The following is a 20,417-nucleotide window of genomic DNA, read 5'->3' as shown; positions in this document are numbered from 1 at the left end:
ATCATGCTTTAATTATAAGAAATGAATTTTTTAAAGATCAATTTGGGAGAAAAAAATTGAGTTTTGGTTGTAGGAGTTGATTGGGGTTGATTGGGAGTTGATTGACATTTGGAATGGAGATTTGAGGTCCCAATTATAGCTAAAATCTTCGACCTTCATGCAAATATGACTAAATTAAATATGATTAAGCTTACCATAAAAATTGTATGGCTATATTAAATATATTTGGCCTAACATAAAGAATGAGTTGAAAATGACATATTGGGAGGGTAATATTCAAAATAAATTAATAATTACTAATATTCAAAATTAACAACTTTCTATCTCTATATAAGGACTAGAGCTTTCTTGTTAGATTTTATATATTCCCCGTCTGCATTTCATAGACATCTCTTTTTTGCAATTCATTCAAGAAAACTATATAGTAGCTCCATGGATACTGAAATGATTGATACATATATGATTGATGTGGATATGGTTGAAGCTGGCATGGATGACACTGTTATGATTGACATCGCCATGGATGACACTGTTATGATTGATATCGCCATGGATGACACTGTTATAGATGACACTATTATGATTGATATCGCCATGGATGACACTGTTATGGATGGCGATATCAATCATAAAAGTGTCATCCATGGCGATATCAATCATGACAGTGTCATCCATGGCGATGTCAATCATAACAGTGTCATCCATGTCAGCTTCAACCATATCCACATCAATCATATATGTATCAATCATTTCAGTATCCATTGAGCTACTATATAGTTTTCTTGAATGAATTGCAAAAAAGAGATGTCTATCAAATGCAGACGGAGAATATATAAAATCTAACAAGAAAGCTCTAGTCCTTATATAGAGATAGAAAGTTGTTAATTTTGAATATTAGTAATTATTAATTTATTTTGAATATTACCCTCCCAATATGTCATTTTCAACTCATTCTTTATGTTAGGCCAAATATATTTAATATAACCATACAATTTTTATGGTAAGCTTAATCATATTTAATTTAGTCATATTTGCATGAAGGTTGAAGATTTTAGCTATAATCAACTCCCAATCAACTCCTACAATCAAAACTCAAATTTTTCTCCCAAATTGATCTTTAAAAAATTAATTTGTTATAGTTAAAGCACGATATGAAATCGATATTAATCGTGATTAGATTACCACGATTTTGATTCTAAATTTTTTAAATTGGGTTAGGATTGGCTTATTTTAACATTACTCCGAAATTGACACAATACGAACCAAATAATTATCATCTCTAATCCTAGATATAGATGAGCTTTTTAGCATGACAGAATTGGGCCTAAAGTTAATTTTGCTTGTCAAAACTCGGTTGATTGGATGCAGAACTAAACTATATTTAATTAGGTACAATTGTCTATATAGGGTGGCAACAGGAAGACGATTATCTGAAAACCACGGGTATCCGAACTGATAGGGACGGGGAATAGGAAATGCCTTGGTGTTGCCCAGCCCTTGGCAGTTCCAGTTGAGGATGATCATGATGGTGGGAGAACCTCTTGGTTCGCCTTAATTGTTGTTTCAGTCGTGCATGTTTGTAAAGCTGCCCCTTTGCCTGAGTTGAAGAAGAGGTTGAATTCAAGTTAATTCCCTCAGCTGTAGGCGTCACACTGTCCACTTGCATGTTCTGAGGTGCTTTTCCGGTCTACTTGACACAATTCACCATCGCTTCCCCCCCTTCTCCTTTTCATGTCATCAGTAAACTCCAATCCTTGGTCAGGTGGGATATTTTCCTTCGCCTCTGTACCAGTCGTACCTGAATCGAAGATACTAGTTCCGAAGTTTTTGGCAAAGTGATGCAGATTTTGCCTATGAGGGACCGTAGGCCTGATTTCTGACAATGCCATGGTTCTGTCCCCTTGAGCATTTGTATTCGATGAGCTGCCTACTACTGTTTCTTCTCTGAGCCACTTTTCACCTCCTAACAGATTCTGTTTTCGAACCGGTGCTCTTAGGAATGCCTGCCCATAATCTGATTACCATATCGCAGTGCCTGTCCAGGTGACCAATCAGACCACAAATTAAGCAAAATGTTGGGATTTTTTCGTACCTGAAAGTACAGAGCATCCATTCTCCCCCAGCCTTCCTTACCTTCTTTTCTTTCTGTATTGGTTTTCTGATATCAATGCAAACTTTAATTCTCAGGAAGCTTTGCACATTTGACTAGGTGTTTTTCGGGTCAGCAGACACATAGGACGCAATAAAATTACCAAGTGCTTTGGCGACAGTTTTAGGTTCACGTTTTATACATTTTACTAATATTATATTATATTTATATTTCACCAAAATATTAGAATTAAATTATACTATATTTATACTTCACCAAAAATATTAAGATTAAATTGGACTTATCCATTTTATATAAAAGTCTCATCTTATCTATTGAGTTCCAATTCTAAACCATTAAAACTATATAGCTAAGAATTTCTAAAAAAAAAAAACTATATAGCATAGAATAATAATTCTATGCAATAACTTAATAAGTATATATTCAGTAAAACTAATGCCTATATCACTAAATTGACTGCGAAATATATTCGGATGTAATACATACGACGAATCAATTAATGCCATATGCATACACTTTTTTCAATGCATCAATCATTTCTTATGTAGTGATATTTTCATTAATGGAGTATATTACTTTGGGAGTACGGTAAAATTTATTGTGAATAGTAGACACACTACAAAAAAAATGGGACCAACACTTTTGTAGTGACAATTTTATAAAGTGTTTCATAGGCTGACAACTGAAAAGCCCATAATGTATAATTTTGATTCATGGCCTGAATTTAGAAAAAATTATCTTAAATTAAAAAAAAATCGATTCCAGCCATCGATACCTAAAACTCTTCTCACAAGTACCTCCATACTCTTCTTCTCATCCATATGGAGCATGGATTCCCGACCATCTCGATCAATCATCGATTTTGGGAAATGTTATTCTTCAATTTCTCTTGTTCTTCAGTAACCTAATCAAGTCGATTTCTTTTTCAATATCATGAAATAGCCATCTCGATTACTTTCATCTGAGAAATCAAATCCAATTAACAAATCAAAACTTAGAGGTGGTGAAGTGAGGGACAAGATTGTGAAGAGGGAGAATCCGTTGAGAAGAGTTTTCTTAGTTCAGATCTGGACTTGAGTCCAGAAGTTAAGGTTATCAACTCATCTTATTTACTTCACTTTAATCTTAGGTCTGACACTTCACTTTAGTTTTAATTTACTCCGAAATGAAAATTAAGAAATTGGAATTGAATTCACATGTTTAACATTCATGGTTTATTCACAAAGGGAATAATTACTGTACCCAGCTCTTTAGCCTTCGAAACATTTTTCACATGAGTTTTGAATGGTTGAGTAGGTGGCCTAGATTTGGCTTTACGAGATTAAATCATGTTCAGTTTATATGCGATTAAAGTGGTACATAGTATCTTCAGAATTGTATGAAAAATCGCACTGACACTTAAATGTTCAAGCACTTGCAAGGTTTTAATTGGTTTTTTACTTAGTTGTTCAAGCACTTGCACTTGGTTTATCCTCATTAATATTGAATTATCAACTTTTGTTTTATTGAATTTGTATTGGGATTGCTTGTGAACAGATTTTCAATTCTAAGCTCGTTCTGGCATCTCCAGAAACCGCTTCTAATGCAGATTATGCTGCAATTTTGGGGGTCATTGGTCATGAGGTTGACTATTTATATCTGCAAAAATGAATTTCCGTGTTCATTTTTTATTACTCCAATTGCTGAATTCTATTATTTTGACTTAATTTGTTGTATCTGATCTTTTTTGTGTAGTACTTTCCATTTTGAACTATGCATCATAATTTGCTCAATCTCCCTACAACATGTGTTGAAACACTTTTCCAAATGATTTTGATTTGACAAAATTATTTAAGTTAATCCTATGATTAAGATAATTAAATTTAAGTGCTTTGGTTTAATTGTACTAATTTGATTGTTCAATGTTGACTATATTAATAAGTAAAAACAGGAATAAAAAGTAAGACATAACGAAGTCAGCATGAGCCACAGAAGCTGAGTAGAACACAACTAAGCATCATAGAAGAAAAGTCTTCTTCAGAACAAATGCTTAAAGATGAAGCTGACCGAAGAAGCTGAGTAGAATGTTACTCTGCCTGTGATAAAGATCGAAGACAATGTCAATTAAGTCATGCTGAGTAGTTCGTCAGGACATCACCAATGATCCGTTAACTAAAAGACAAAATCCGACAAAGGTCTGCACCAATTCAGAAGCCTCGAAAATGTGACCAAGGACCTTTTCGAGACGCATGGATCACCTGGCATTTAGCAAGAAGACAAACCTGGCGCTTGAAGACAAACATGGTGCAAGAAGACGAAACTGGCAAGCCTGACGCCTGCTAAATTCAGACGACAGGATTGGCATGCTGTTCTGAATGCTGACCAATTGAATGATGCAATAAGACCGTTTGAATTCAACGGATATGTCCGAATTCAAATCATTTGGAGCTTCAGAACTGCTATAAAAGGACAAGTCCATCACTTGGATCCTAGGCTGAATTACAAAAGAAAAAGCAAGTACAAACAGAATAGAAAATCTTCATAAGAGTGAAAATCCAAAAGAGAAACTGTCTAAGTAGAAAAAGCAAGTTCTTACACCCAAATCCAATCTTTGTGTAAAAGTCTAGAGTGAATTTGTATTCATCTAAAGTGTTCTTCGTTTAGAAAGAGCAATCTTGTATCAATTGTAAAGGTTGAGAGAGTGAAGCTGAGTACTCAGTTTTAGTGCTCAGTGGTAGAGAAAATCTAAGTGTTCGGTTATATCACTTAGTAGGGTTGAGTAGACGAATAGAGGACGATACTTTGAACCGAAACTAAATCTGAATTTCTCAAATGTTCTTTGAACCGAAACTAAATCTGAATTTCTCCCACATCTCAAATCCCTAAAATGGTTGGTCATCCTTCTCCAATCCGTCCATCTATTCGAGTCTCCGACGTTGATCACTAGTCACCGTTCCACTTATGTTTGTGTCTCTCGCTAAAGCTAAGTAAGGAATTCGTTCTTCCACTAATTTATTTCTAGTTCTTAATTCTTAATGATACAATTCTTGCATAAATATTGTTTGATCAGTTCCAATGCCACAAAGCCTTAAAACCACGTTAATGGTGATAATTGATTCCCCGATATTCTTCTTTGACTATGTTAATACTACCAAATTAATCAGAATTAATTAAGCTAATCAAAGAGCTTGCTACGAAATTTGATGAGTTTTTACGAACTATTTATATTAATTAAAGAGAAGAAAAGTGTATTAGCTATATTTTTCTCAATCTAAGACATGATACTCGTCATCCAATCTACAAATAAGTAAGAAGAATAATGGATTAGCTATAATCCTTATGGTATTCAAATTGCATCAATGTCTTAGAGTGAGAAAAATATGACAAGTAATGCGAGTAAAAATCTTGGACGGTGGAAGTATGATTGATGATGATAGTGATGCCGTCCCGAGCAGCTCCCAAGATAGTCAAATTAGTACTTATGGATAAGTTGTAAAAATGCCTTTGACGTTTTTTACATATAACATTCATAAGTTGGGTGAATTTAAGAAATTATTAATCAAACTGTCTTGTCAGTGTTTGTATTTTAAAAATTTTAAAAAATATAGTCTTTTCTAAGAATTGGATAAAAAAAATTCAAATATTTCGATAAATGTATAAATATTAGTCTCTAATTTTATTATTAAATCATAAAAGATATATGAAATATTTTTTTAAAATCAATTTTTTTTTGGTAGGAAAGGAAAAGAAACAAACAAACAAAAACCTAACCCGGGATCAGTCTAGGAAGGCTGACCCCAACCCTATCCTCAAGAAGAGTGGACAAAAGAAAAGAACGAGGAACAGAAAGGGTAGAAACACCTAACATCCCCCCATGCCCAGCAGCTGCCAAGCGGTCCGTCATGCGGTTTTGCTCCCTGTAAATATGGGAGAAACTAAAAGCCTCAAAGGCAGGATGAAGCCTCAAAATAGCCTTGGTAAGATTTTGGCTACTAAGACAAAAAGCCTGGCAGTCAGAAATCCTGTTTATTGCCACCAAATTGTCAGACTCCACCGAAAGCCTCTTAATATCCATGCGAATGGCTAGTTTAATGCCTGACAGAATACCCCAGAGCTCCGCAGAAAAGGAGGAGCCCATCCCCAAGTTGTGGGTAAACCCAGCCAGCCAAGCGCCACCAGCATCCCGAAGAACTCCTCCAGCAGCAATTCTGCCATTGCTAAGGCAGGAGCCATCCGTATTAAGCTTCACAACCCCTTCTTTAGGTTTACTCCAACCAACTAAATGGACCACTTTATCCCGGGAAGGGCTAACAAGGGGCTCCCCTTCAAAGCTTGTTAAAGTAACAGAGAGCTTTTTCGAGAAGTAATCAAGTAAGTCGGGGATAAGGATAGTCTTCTCAGCAAATAACTCTTCATTCCTCCATTTCCAAATTTGGTGACAAATAATAGCGAAAAAAATGTCACCGTGATCCATATCGGCTAATAACTTCCCACTAGCTCCCTCCAAGAATCAGTCAACCTCAGAATGAATCATAAAGGAAGGGAGAAGGTGGGTAGGAAGAACCTTACTCCAAACCTCTCTACTCTTGGGGCAGTCCCTAACAGCATGACACAAGGTTTCAACATGGCCACTGCATCTACTGCAAACTCCTGATTCCGCCAAGTGCCTTCTGTGTTTATCCGCGTTAGTGAGCAACCTGTTCTTGACTCCAAGCCACAGGAAACTCCTAATACGGTAAGGGATTTTAAGGGCCCAGATAGACTTTCAGATTTCTAAGGAAGGCTCATCCCTGTTAGGAAAAAAAGGCTTCATAGGCCGATTTACAAGAATAAGCGCCATTGTCGGTCATGGCCCAGCAGTGCTTGTCCTTATCTTCCTCTTGATTACTAATTTTGATTCCTCTTATTTTCAGGAGAGTATCCAGGGTAAAGAAAGAATCAAATTTAGACCAGATCCAGTCACCTTCAGAGTTTACCACATCGGCAATTTTCCAGCAACGGGTGTAACTAGGAGGGGGGGGGGGGGGGGGGGGGGGGGAATACACACTTCTATAAGCAACTTGTCACCAATCCAAGTATCATACCAGAAACTGATGGACTGACCATTTCCAACCTCCAAGCCAACTCCAATACAGAACTCCGCAAACACAGCGTTGAGCCCTTTCCAGAGGAAGGAACAATTGAGAGTAAATTACATCAATAGTACCTGAATTATACCCTAATTCACACTTTGGTAACTAAATTACATTTTGTCTCAAAAATATACTCAAACTTTATATGACTGGACAATATAATATTTATGACCTGCTACAGTAGGTTAACCATTAAAACTGATGATAAATGATGTGTCATGGTTTGACCAAATTTTTAATTTAAATGTGGACTTATATCAATTGTAAGTACAATTTTACCCTCCTTCCATCCCTAAGTTTCCATTTCTATTATTCTTTCTAGAATAATTTCGTCCATTCTCCCATCCCTAAGTTTCCATTTCTATTATTCTTTCTAGAATAATTTCGTCCATTCTCTATCTTCTGTTTCTCTCTCTTCTATTTCTCTCTCTAATTTTTTTTTTTGTCTCTGTCTCTGATTTCTCTCTCTTCTGCTTCTCCCTGTAATTTTTTTCTCTACTATAATTTTTGTCTTTGGATATACATATTCAGTTCAACTTCCCTCTAAGCAAAGACTCCAATATTTTTATTTTCTTATATTTAAAACAAAACTCAATTTCAATTTAATTCAATTCTTTTAAACAAAAAAATAAATCCTAACTAAATCGAATATTAGTTAAAAAAAAAACTAAATCGAATATAGAAAAGATGTCCATCACACAATTTAAGCTTGAAAATTTTGTCTTACAGGAATCAGATATAGGAATCAAATAATTAAATATAAAAAAAAACCCTTTTGTTTTATTTAATCTCAATAATATGAGACAATTGTTTGTATGTGTACAGTACAACATCTCCTTCCAGTTGATATCATGTAAGGACAAATCCCAGGAAAAAGAAGATAAAAAAGAAAAAAACGAAGGAAGATGATTTATCTTGGCAAAACGCCATGCATGTATAGATCGGTCCTTTGGTGGCCTTGAGAAAGCCAATGGTGAACATTTACCCCTTAAAGGTTTCGGACTTGCCCAAATAACAAACTAGAGATTATCACTCGAAACAGAGACATGAGAGAGGTCTGAATGCACCGATTGCGGCAACACCATGGTTAGGGTTCTTCCTTGTGGAAGACCGGTGAGGAAGAAGATGAAAGGGGAGCGGAAGGGTCACGAAGATGATGTCCTTTTTTCAGTTCGATTAGAATAGAGAAGAAAGAGAAATAAAATTAGAGAGAGAGAAATCAGATGGATAGAAAGAGAGATGCATAATAGTTTGGAATTATTAAAGGGTAAGTTAGTCTTTTTAGGTTATTTAGATGTATGGTGGGTCCAGCGCATTAATTGAAAATGGTCAAATTCGCGTTGACTAGTCAATGATCGGTTAAAAGTATTAAATTGTCCAATCACCCTTACTTGAGGTATATTTTTGAAATAAAATGTAATTCATGTACCAAAGTGTGAACTATGACAAATTTCAGGTACTATTGATGTAATTTACCCGAACAATTGACAACTTTCTCCTTAGGGCCACCAAAAACTTTATCTTTCCGATACTTACCACAGAGAAGACGAACCCAAAGAGAGGAATGACATTGCCACATTCTCCAGAGAAGCTTCATCAAGAGGACCTTGTTGTTATCTCTTGCTTGCCTGATGCCAAGGCCCCCCTTGCTCTTCGGTTGGCAGACCTCCTTCCAAGGAACCAGGTGAACCTTCCTCCCACTCCCAGAATCTCCCCAAAGGAAACGCCGGTTGATTTTATCAAGATCTTTGAGAACCGGCTCAGGGAGCCTACAGACTTGCGTAATATGGTTTGGAGCCGCATAATTGACAGACTGGATTAAGGTAAGTCGATCGGCAAGCGAAAGGGAATTGGCTTTCCAACTAGCACACAAACCGTTGGCTTTATGCAGAGTATCTTTAAAAGAAGCTTTAGAGACTCTGTCACTAAGAAGAGGAACCCCAAGATACTTACCCAAGGACTGAGTAAGGGGAATACGGAGAGATTGCTAAGTCTTATGCTCAAGCTAATATTCATGTTTTTAGAGCAAAGCATCCGAGACTTCTGGATATTAATCTTCTGGCCAGACGCGATACAGAAGCAATTAAGGATATCCATCACCATACTAATTTGATCCTCTGATCCTTCAGCGAAAAGCATCACATCATCAGCAAAGAATAAGTGGGTGATAGGAGGGCAATGTTTATTGATGGAAACGGGGTGGAGTAGACCCTTGCTAACCGCCTCCTGGATCAGGTGAGACAATCTTTCCATAGCAATAACAAACAGGAAGGGACTCATCGGATCACCTTGGCGAATTCCCCTGGAGGGGGAAAACTCATCTGACATATCTCCATTAATCATAACCTGGAAAGTAGGAGAAGAAATGCAGTTCTCAATTAACTTCCTCCAGTTTTCAGGGATACCAGCTTTGAGCAGACTATCCAGAAGAAAGCTCAAGTTCAATCGATCATAGGCTTTCTCTAAGTCCAGCTTGAGAGCCACAATCCATTTCCTACCTTTCTTTATCTTCATGGAATGGACCATCTCCTGGGCAATAACGACATTATCCATCATTTGCCTGCCTGGAACAAAACTCCCTTGATTCTGGCTAATAATATCCGGGAGGATACGCCAGATTCTATTAGCCACAATCTTAGTGATAGCTTTATAAAGCACATTGTAAAGACTGATAGGCCTCATCTGAAGAAATGAGGAAGGCTTATCAACTTTCGGGATCAGAACTAGGAGGGTCTTATTAACCAGCCTAATATTAGTGGAACCACCAAAAACACCTAACACAAAGTTGTAAATACCCTCTTTCACAACGTCCCAGTGTTTCTGATAGAAACTAGCAGGAATACCATCGATCCCCGGAGCCTTAGTGGAGCCGATACTAGAGAAAGCCCGATCGATTTCTTTCAGGTCAACAGGCTGGAAAGCTTCCTTAATAACTTCCTCCCCTAATCTAGGAAAGGAAATCCCAGAGTGGGCACCCATTAAGTCCACTACATCCTCTTTAAAGAGGTCTTTGTAGAACTCGAGGGTAGCCCGCCGGATATCTTCTTCCTCAAAAATCCAAACACCATTGGAATCTTTAATTGCATCGATCATGTTTCTCTGTCTCCTGATAATCGTAGAAAGGTGGAAGAACCTGGTATTCCGATCCCCATCCTTAATCCAAGCCTTCCAAGATTTCTGGAACCAAAGAAGCTCTTCCTGTCTAAGAACAGCCTCCAACTCGTTTTGAAGGGATCTGAGATGACAGTTAAGATTGTGGACGGATCTCCAAACAACGTTGAGTGCCTTCCATCCTTCTCAACAGATTGTTCTTCCTTCTGATAATGTGGCCAAAGATGTTTTTATTCCACCCTTCCACATTCCTCCTGAACCCCTCAGCAGCACGGAGAACATCAGAGTGAGGAAGCTAATTATCTTTGACAAAGTTCTTAAACTCAGGATGAGAATCCCAAGCAACAAGATACCTGAAAGGTCTGTTTCCTTTAAGCCTAATGCCTTTAACCGACTTTACCAGGATAGGACAATGGTCATAATGACGGAAAGGGAGGTTAAGTACATTTACCTCAGGGAATCTATAGATTGGTGGAGAGTAAAAAACGAAATATATGTATTTTATAATAATGTCTGAAATCGACCCAACTTATCAACATTATTAGTAAAATTGCTCTTAGCTGCGAACATTAGAAGTAAAATTGCACCTTATACCTCGTGTTTAGTTTCTAGCTTTTTTTAATCGTTGATCGGTTGCTGAAAAAATGTGAGATTATGATTAGGAATCAAAGTCTGTTACAGTAAAAGCTCTATAAAGGAATACATTTGGGACGGACTATTTGTATAACAATTGGGAGGTTATTACTAAATAGAGTTTGGTAATAGAGGTTATTACCAAGTTCGGACTGAGTTTTTTTATAACAAAATAGAGGTTGGTAATAGAGGTTATTACCAAGTTGGGACTGAGTTTTTTTATAACAAAATAGAGGTTATTCCTATATTGAGTATTCCTATATAGAGGTTTTATTGTAGCTAGATTTCTAATTGGGTGGCGAACTTTGTGTTTTCCACCCTTCTATAGTGAAAAGCAATTTTAAAATTTTATCAAGCCAACCATACCATTTGTATTCCTTGCTCGTTAATAGAAAATGTTATTTTACAGGTCTCCGGCACCATCCGAGCTCCTAAGTACATCACTTATACCACTCGACGCCTCTACCGGGAATAGTGCTCCCTCGATGTTACATTTAACGAAGTTGCTCGGCGGTTTTGTTTAGTAGATATGTGTAGTAGTCCACCTGCCGCTGCTAAAACTGATGCTCATATATATATATATATAAAATGTAGAATATTTTTAATTCGGTGCGGTTCAGTTTGTGTATATTTTCTTGGTAAAACCGAATCGAATATCAAAATACACATAAAACTAAAACTGACAAGTATTAAAAAAAAAAAAATAGCCAAGGATCCAAAATCCAAAATCCAAAGGAAATATCTACCAATTTAATAAATATTTATCTATAATTTAAGATCCGTTTCGTCGCCATTAAGTTCAGCTGTCAAATAACCAACTTTAGCAACCAAATAGTCACGTCGACAATTATAACCCTTAACATGGAAAGCCTCTATCCCAATCCAACGTTTTCCAGCATCAAAAAATGCTTTAACTTTAACTGATATTTCATTGATTGTGCGTTTATAAGGAACAAACCACTTGGCCTCCATGTATCCGTTTTTCATCCACGACGGCACATGCAATTTCATTTGTTTCATCGACAATCTTACTTCACTACACATTAATCTGACTATTTGCTTCAACTTTTCAGGCTTTCCAACAAATATTTTAGGAAAATGATTGAGTAATGTTATGTAAGCTGTTGTAGGACGAGCTATTTCGAATTGAGTTGCTAAATTAATTTCAATAATAAAGCAATTCTCATTAATATTCACATCTATATATTCGTATTCTCCTGGCGGATTCTTCCCGAATTTTGCCAACCACGATTTCCAAAGATGTGTAACATGAATATGTATAATATGAGCCTCAAACATAATAATGTATGCATACAAATTCACCCTCACAAATTGATACATTTGAGACTACTCCGGTGTCAAATACCAAGGTATATGGAATTCTTAGAATTATGAGGAAGAAAGAAACTAACCAACATCAAAGCCGTGGTGGCGTAAATGAGACATCAATGTGCGTTTATTAAAGCCTTGTTCTAAGGATTTTTCATCTATCATCTCACAAGCAACTTGAATTATCCTCCTGAGTTCATCATCTTCGTCTTCATTTCTAAGCAGGTTCTGCAAATTGTTGTTGTTTTCAGAATCAGAGCACTAATTTTGTGATTCTTCAATGTTAGATTCCGACAAAAGAGATGAAGAAAGAATGGATTTATTGACGTAGTTGACAAAATTTTGATAGATTTATTGACGAAGTTCGGACAAAATTTTGAACCATTAATATCCTAGAAAATTAGTATATATTTTCATATTTTTAAACTGAAAATCATAAATATTTCTTTTTTATTTCGATTATCAATAAATGTATGAAAATAGTATATGTATTTTTTTTTTTATAGAAATTGGGACGAGACAGAACTTGGGCGAGGTGAGCACCCATAGCCCAAGAATTGACAAACCCGCAATATATAAAAAGTGTTTGAACAAGAGAAGAGGAAAGAGAATGAAAATAATATATATGTAGTTATATATTTATTTATATTTAATAGGGTTAAGGTGTAAAAATACCCATAGCGTTTTGGGTCAGGAGTAATTTTACATCTAAGGTCTAAAATGATGCAATTTTACTTCTAATATTTGTAGCAAAAAGCAATTTTACATCTAACGTTCATAATTTGGGTAAATTTCAGACACTATTATAAAACACATATATTTTTATTCCTTATTTTACACCAATTACATATCAACTCGTTCAAAAAAAAGGGTTTCATGTTTTTTGTAATTCAATAATAGAATTTGAGATTAATATTTAAATCTCCACCTTAGGATTCTTATAAGCCTAGATCTAACGGTGATTCTACATGCTCATTAAGATGCATGTGATCAAGACTATATATATATATATATATATATATATATATATTTCACATTCCGCCATATGTTTGTGATTTGTTACTGAGAGTCTTCTTATGATTAGAGAAGTCATGAGTGTTTAAAATCATACAAATTATCATTGGCGAGGTGAGCATGGATCCGAGATTTAATCATGCATGTGTTCAGTGGCTCTAGAGACATCAAACATTAATAAAACCCTTTAGAAAATCAAATGTAAAACAAGATTATGCGGTGTAGACACCTCCTCAGTTTCACTCTCGTATTACCACTAAATTTTAAAACGTAATATAAATGTCACTCAACTTTACATTTTCTGGTATTATGGTTAAATTTAAACTAGGGAAAAGTACAAAAATAAACCTTGTGGTTTTGCCTATTTTCGAACTCCACCCATGTGGTTTAAAAGTTTGCAAAGTGATACCATGTATTTCATTCCGTTAGCAAACATAGACATTTTTATTTAACGGTATTAAAAATACTGAGGTGGCAGTCAAAGTCAAAAAGTCTGAAAGATAATTTTGTCATTTCAAATACTTTTTCCAACTCATCATCTCGGTGCTAAGGAGACTGAAATCTGGTCAGAGATCCTACTCTTTTCCGACCATGCTCCTATCTATCCACCTCCTCAGCCTTCCATCTCGTCCTTCTCTTCCTTCCCCATCCTCAACAACGCCACCGTCTATCACCGCTTTTGCTGTCGCTATTAATGAAGTTCGTGTGAAATCTTCTCTGCTTTTACTGTATTTGTATTTGAATGGCTCCTCACCAGACAATAATTCTAATATAACCACACCGAAAGCATACACGTCTGATTTCTGCGTAGGGATTCCACTGGCTTGAAATTCCGGCGACATATAGCCTCTCACGCCTTCGAATTGCATACTTCCGCTATTAGATCTCTTCAATTCTTTCGATCTATCTTCTTTACCTTGTAATTCGTCTCCGTCTTCCTCGCTTATTTCTCTGATTTCATTCAACACGCTCTTCTTCTTCTTCTTCTTCTTCTCTCCGACCTCATTCTCAGGAGCTTCCCCACATAATTGTGCTGTGCCAAAATGACATAATTTGGCGCTGAGATCTGGCTCTGTAATGATAATACTACTGCTCTTGATATGGTTGTGGACAAGAGTTAAATACAAACCTGTTTTGTTGTGAACATAATCAAGTCCGTCAGCTAGATCGGCAGCTACTTGCATTCGCGAGTCCCACAAGGATAGAACCGTGAAATTCGGATTCCTCTTGTTCCTTAAACAATCGGCGAGATAGATTGGGTTTGTGGAGCGAGGAAGAAGACGACAGTGAAGAAGAAGAAGAAGAGGAGTATGAGGTGTCAATTTGGAATTGGAGGATTTTTTAAAATTTTAAAATATAAAGTATTTGAAATGACAAAATTACCCTTCAGACTTTTTGACTTTGACTGCCCCCTCAGCATTTTTAACACCGTTAGATAGAAATGCCTATGTTTGCTAACGGAATGAAATACATGGTACCACTTTGCAAACTTTTAAACCACATGGGTGCAGTTCGAAAATGGGACAAACCACAAGGTTTATTTTTGTACTTTTCCCTTTAAACTAATTGAGTTTTGTCTCAATTAGGTCACTCCGTCGATTTTAGTGGTTAAAAAAATCAAATTAATGACATAAGTGATACGTCAAAATAATACGTACTGCCCCAAGGTGAAAATGGGAGTATCCTTCTTGCCTCCATTTGGATATGAAAGAAGTAGGAATCTCCAAGATTACATATTGTTCTACACTGGTAGCCTTTAGAGAACATTGGTCCATTTTGGAAGTTTGGACATATTCTTAAACGAAATATGATAGGGTACATGTCGGGTATTTTTATGAAAAAAACTAAATTTTAGTTTTTTTTCATAAAAATAATTGACACGTGATAGCCAGATGACACATATATGAATATCATGTGCCATTTCGGTTAGAAATATGAGTTGTCTCATATTGACGTATCACTTATGTCATCATTCCGATGTTTTTTAACTACTAAAATCGACGGAGTGACCTAATTGAGATAAAAGTCAAAATTAAGTGATTTTATTGAGACAAATTGAAGTTGGGTGACTATTTTGAGACAACCATATAAATTCAGTGACCAATGATGCATTTAACCCATAGATTTGGACGTGCAATTACCTAATTAAATGTTTGAACTGATGTCTGTAATTCACATATATAATCCATAAATTTTAGGTATCAAATTCGTTTTGAATTTTTCATTACTTAATAAATTTGTTTAAATATATATTTTTTAATACTTAAAACATATATATCAAATATTTCCAACTTTATAACTGAATTGATACATAAACTTCAATTTTAGACTAAAATGAATTATCGGTCAATTTAAAAGGTACTTAAAAAAAAAGCATCTTAAGACTCTTAATTTTTATTTTTTTTTATGCATTAAGCACCTAATCTTTTCTTATTATTTTACGTCACATTAAACTCCTGATTACCATAAAGGTCAGCTTCAAATATAAGATTCGGCTAACATAGTGTTATTTAGATGTGTTCATATTTTTCTTTTTCTTTTTGGAAATGAATGAATTCAATTAATCAATAAACGAATAATGATAAAGAGTCTCCTGCAACCAGTCGGGAGTAGAAAAAGAAACAGAGTGCTAGTGCTTCAATGACGCAAACCTCAGCAATATACAGTAATAAAGTGCTCCGACAGGCCATGAAGGATCCATCTAAACTCCGCAACAGTGCCCTAGTACCGCAGGCGCTGTCTTCCTGAAAAAACAGCAGCATAGCTGTTGCATTTGACAGCTCCCACACCAGGCTGGACCCAACGTGTCTGTCTCGTACTTCCTGCACCAGTTCCGAAAAACAGACTTTAATATGTGTAATGTGGTTATAGAAAATTTGTAAAAACCTTATTTCGAGTTATAAATTCCAAATACAGAGGAAATAAATAACATTTTTTTATTGAATTAATTTGACAAACAGTAACTTAATATTACAAAAAAAAAACACAAACTTAATGTATCTAAATAAAAAATTAGTGTTTTAATGAATAAAAAAATTCAAATAAGGGACTTCAAGATGTTGTTTGCCTTTTTTTTTATCCTTAATTCATGTGTGAGTTACACCAATGACCAATAAATTTACTCATTTTCACGGTATTAACACTAAACTTCAAAACGTAATATAAAAACCAGTCAATACTACATTTTTAATATTATGATCATTAAACTTTAACTAACACCTTAAAATCATTGTTGACGATCTCAAAATAGAAACATTAAATAATTAAAATTAGAACAACATTTACTATGAAACCCATTTTTTATTTTCAAAATCACCATTTCTGAATATTTCTCTCACCCAAAATTCACTTTATCCTAACCAAACAACACCGAAATGACTTCAAAATGAACAAAAAATATTAATCTTCAATTCTATTACTAATTAAATAACAAGAAATATGATTTTTTTTTTTATAGAAAAAATGGTTATGCAATTGGTGCAGAATAAGAGGAACACAATATCTGTGTTTTATGATGTGTGAAATTGACCCAACTTGCTAACATTTGGGTAAAATTGTAACATTTTATACATTAGATATTTCACCTTATCCCTTTATGTTTATCATTAAATCAAAATGGTCTTTAATGATTTAGCTCTATTTGACAATTTGGTCTTCTTGGCTATCATTTATGGTGATTAAAACAGATTTTTAAACTGTTAAATCGTTATGGTAACAGAATTATTTTATGAAAATTGAGGGGCTACAGGGACAAGTTAGGAACACGAATAATATATTAAACCATTAATGTTTATATAAAATTTGATTTCCGAACATTTACCAATAATTCTTTAAATTGATTGCATGAAACTCACATTATTTATAAAAATTATAATTACATAATATCATAAAATTTAATTCTAAATATATCATTATTTATTATATATTACAAAATAAATAATGTATATTATACCTTAATTTATTAATTTTACATTACAATTTATAAATTCTAACTTTAAAAAAATATATCATAAACTTTTAATTTATAAATATAGTCCTTAAAATATATTGAAAATGATGATTTTTTAGTTTGACTTCGTTTAAATATGGAAATATTTTTTTTAAAGATGTAAATAATTTTTAAATATGGAAACTGATGATTTTTTGGTTTGACTCATGTAAATATTGTTTTTCAAAAGATGTAAATAATTTTTAAATATGTTAATTTCCTAATTCAAACAGGGTAAATATGTTAATTTTCCTAATTTAAGAATTGAAGTTACAAGGTTAATATTGTAATTTACCCAATTCAAAAATACCCCTTTGAATAAATTCTCTCGCTCTCCCTTCTTTCCTTCACCTATATATAAACTCTCTTCTCATTCTCTTTTTTGCGATTTTCTGTAACAGCAAAATTCAAAATTCAGAGGAACGACCTTTTGATCTGAGCTCTCTTCTCATTCTCTTTCCGGCGATATTCTCTGAGCTCTCATTTCTGTTTTGTCCAATTACAATGGTAGTTTCTCGAGGAGGAGGAGGAGGAGGATGAGGACTTTAAGGCTTGCTTACAGCTATAGAACTAGAGAGATATATTCACAATCTTTCTATTCATGGCAGGTTTCCCATTTTTCCAAGTCCTCCACTAACCATACATGAAGCACTACCAATGACAAAGAAATGGTGGCCTTCATGGGACACGAGAACGAAATTAAATTACCTGAAAATAGTTATCCGGAGCGCGAAATTGACGGACAAAATTGGTGAAACTGTTGGGGGTTATGAAGGGGAACCTCCTTTGAGTGTCTAGAAATCTGTTCTTGAGCAGTGCAGAAAATACAACCTCCTATGGATTGGAAAGAACAAAGTTGCACAGCTTCAGCCTGATGAGATAGAACTCATTCTTGGTTTTCCTCAAAACCACACAAGAGGGGGTGGCATGAATCGGATTGTTAGATACAAATCACTTGCCAACTCATTTCAGGTAAGATTTATGCATTTTCAAATAGGTTTTTATTATTTAAGGCTTTGCTAAACCGTCTAAGGGTGTCATTTACCCCTAGCATTCCACTTGTTCTCCAATCTAATATATGGTTTTTAAATTGATAGTTTTTTCAGATTGATACAGTTGCATACCATCTATCAGTACTGAAAGGCTTGTTTCCAGAAGGCATGAATGTGTTGTCTCTATTCTCAGGAATATGAGGGGCAGAAGTTGCTCTTCACCGTGTGGGTATTAAACTGAATAATGTAGTGTCAGTGGAGAAGTTGGAAGCCAACAGAAACATAGTGAAGTCCTGGTGGGAAGAAACCAAGCAGACTGGGAATTTGATACATTTAGAAGATGTCCAAAATTTATGAGAAGCTAAATTAGAGGAATTTATTCAATTATTTGGAGGATTCGATCTGATAATCGGTGGAAGTCCATGTAACAATCTTTCAAGCAGCAATCGAGTTACTCGTCCTGGTTTAGAGGGACAACAATCTTCAACTTTCTATGACTATTGGCGAATTTTGGATACTGTGAAGCATATTATGAAGACAAAAAATGCAAATAATTGAATTATTGTTTTTGTTTTACAGACATTCATCAGAATTAAATGATTGGAAGTGTACAAACACTTATTTAAATAAGCAAAATTTGATTCATATTAATGCTCCAAGTTTCATTTTAGAGATCATTCTTTCTAATGCTGGATAAAGATATAGTATTGAAATTATTTTTAATCATCTCAACAAACTAATTCTGATGAATGCCTGTAAAACAAAAACAATAATTCAATTATTTGCATTTTTTGTCATAATATGTTTCACAGTATCCAAAATTCGCCAATAGTCGTAGAAAAGTGAAGATTGTTCTCCCTCTAAACCAGTACGAGTAACTCGATTGCTACCAGAAAGATTGTTATATGGACTTCCACCGATTATCAGATCGAATCCTCCAAATAATTGAATAAATTCCTCTAATTTACTGCTTGGTTTCTTCCCACTAGGACTTCACTATGTTTCTGTTGGCTTCCAACTTCTCCACTGACACTACATTATTCAGTTTAATATCCAGACGGTGAAGAGCAACTTTTGCCCCTCCTATTCTTGAGAATAGAGACAACAACACATTCGTACCTTCTGGAAACAAGCCTTTCAGTACTGATAAATGGTATGCAACTGTAGCAATCTGAAAAAATTATCAATTTAAAAACCATATATTAGATTGGAGAACAAGTGGAATGCTATGGGTAAATGACACCTTTAGACGGTTTAGCAAAGCCTTAAACAATAAAAACCTATTTGCAAATGCATAAATCTTACCTGAAATGAGTTGGAAAGCCATTTGTATCTATCAGTCCGATTCATGCCACCCCCTCTTGTGTGGTTTTGAGGAAAACCAAGAATGAGTTCTATCTCATGAGGCTGAAGCTGTGCAACTTTTTTCTTTCCAATCCGTAGGAGGTTGTATTTTCTGCACTGCTCAAGAACAGATTTCTGGACACTCAAAGGAGGTTCCCCTTCATAACCCCCAACAGTTTCACCAATTTTGTCCGTCAATTTCGCGCTCCGACTAACTGTTTTCAGGCAATTTAATTTCGTTCTCGTGTCCCATGAAGGCCACCATTTCTTTGTCATTGGTAGTGCTTCATGTATGGTCAGTGGAGGACTTGGAAAAATGGGAAACTTGCCATGAATAGGAAGATTGTGAATATATCTCTCTAGTTCTATAGACGTAAGCAAGCCTTTAAGTCCTCCTCCTCCTCCTCCTGTGTCTCCAGAAACTGCCATTGTAATTGGATAAAACAGAAATGAGAGCTCAGAGAAAATCGCCTGTTGCGTTTTTTGAATTTTGCTGTTATAGAAGATCGTCAGAAAGAGAATGAGAAGAGAGCTCAGATAAGAAGGTCTCTGACCTCTCACATCAATATTTAGAACTGGGTGTGGATCTTGGACATGAATATCTGAAAAAAAGATACAGAATTGGATTGAACCATTGACTTTTTCTGTAGGACTGAACCGAATTGTACAATAGACTTAATTAGGTAAAATTATGAACATTTTCAAATTCTTAATATTACTAAGTAAATATGTTGGAGATTCTAGAACCGAGCCGAATATCCGTAGAAAAGATCCAAAATCGGATT

General features: G+C 35.1%; 1 protein-coding gene and 2 pseudogenes across 1 annotated transcript; 1 reads left to right on the top strand and 2 right to left on the bottom strand.

The window, feature by feature from the left end:
* Nucleotides 1-13,610: 13,610 nt before the first annotated feature.
* On the bottom strand, nucleotides 13,611-14,601 carry LOC136233459 (probable LRR receptor-like serine/threonine-protein kinase At5g48740). The gene is made up of 2 exons (XM_066023127.1): nucleotides 14,438-14,601; nucleotides 13,611-14,341 (listed from the first exon to the last, which is right to left on the bottom strand). The coding sequence occupies exons 1-2, from the start codon at nucleotides 14,490-14,492 to the stop codon at nucleotides 13,884-13,886; spliced, it is 513 nt and encodes a 170-aa protein (XP_065879199.1). The 5' UTR covers nucleotides 14,493-14,601; the 3' UTR covers nucleotides 13,611-13,883.
* Nucleotides 14,602-14,981: 380 nt separating this feature from the next.
* Nucleotides 14,982-18,846, top strand: LOC136233815 (DNA (cytosine-5)-methyltransferase DRM2-like; annotated as a pseudogene).
* Nucleotides 18,847-19,252: 406 nt separating this feature from the next.
* LOC136233813 (DNA (cytosine-5)-methyltransferase DRM1-like) lies at nucleotides 19,253-20,061 on the bottom strand (annotated as a pseudogene).
* Nucleotides 20,062-20,417: the final 356 nt, after the last annotated feature.

Source organism: Euphorbia lathyris, chromosome 6 (genome assembly GCF_963576675.1).
Source record: "Euphorbia lathyris chromosome 6, ddEupLath1.1, whole genome shotgun sequence".
In the NCBI taxonomy this organism is placed as follows: domain Eukaryota; kingdom Viridiplantae; phylum Streptophyta; class Magnoliopsida; order Malpighiales; family Euphorbiaceae; genus Euphorbia; species Euphorbia lathyris.
The sequence above is the reverse complement of the archived record's forward strand: the minus strand, read 5'-3'. Positions and strand labels throughout refer to the sequence as shown.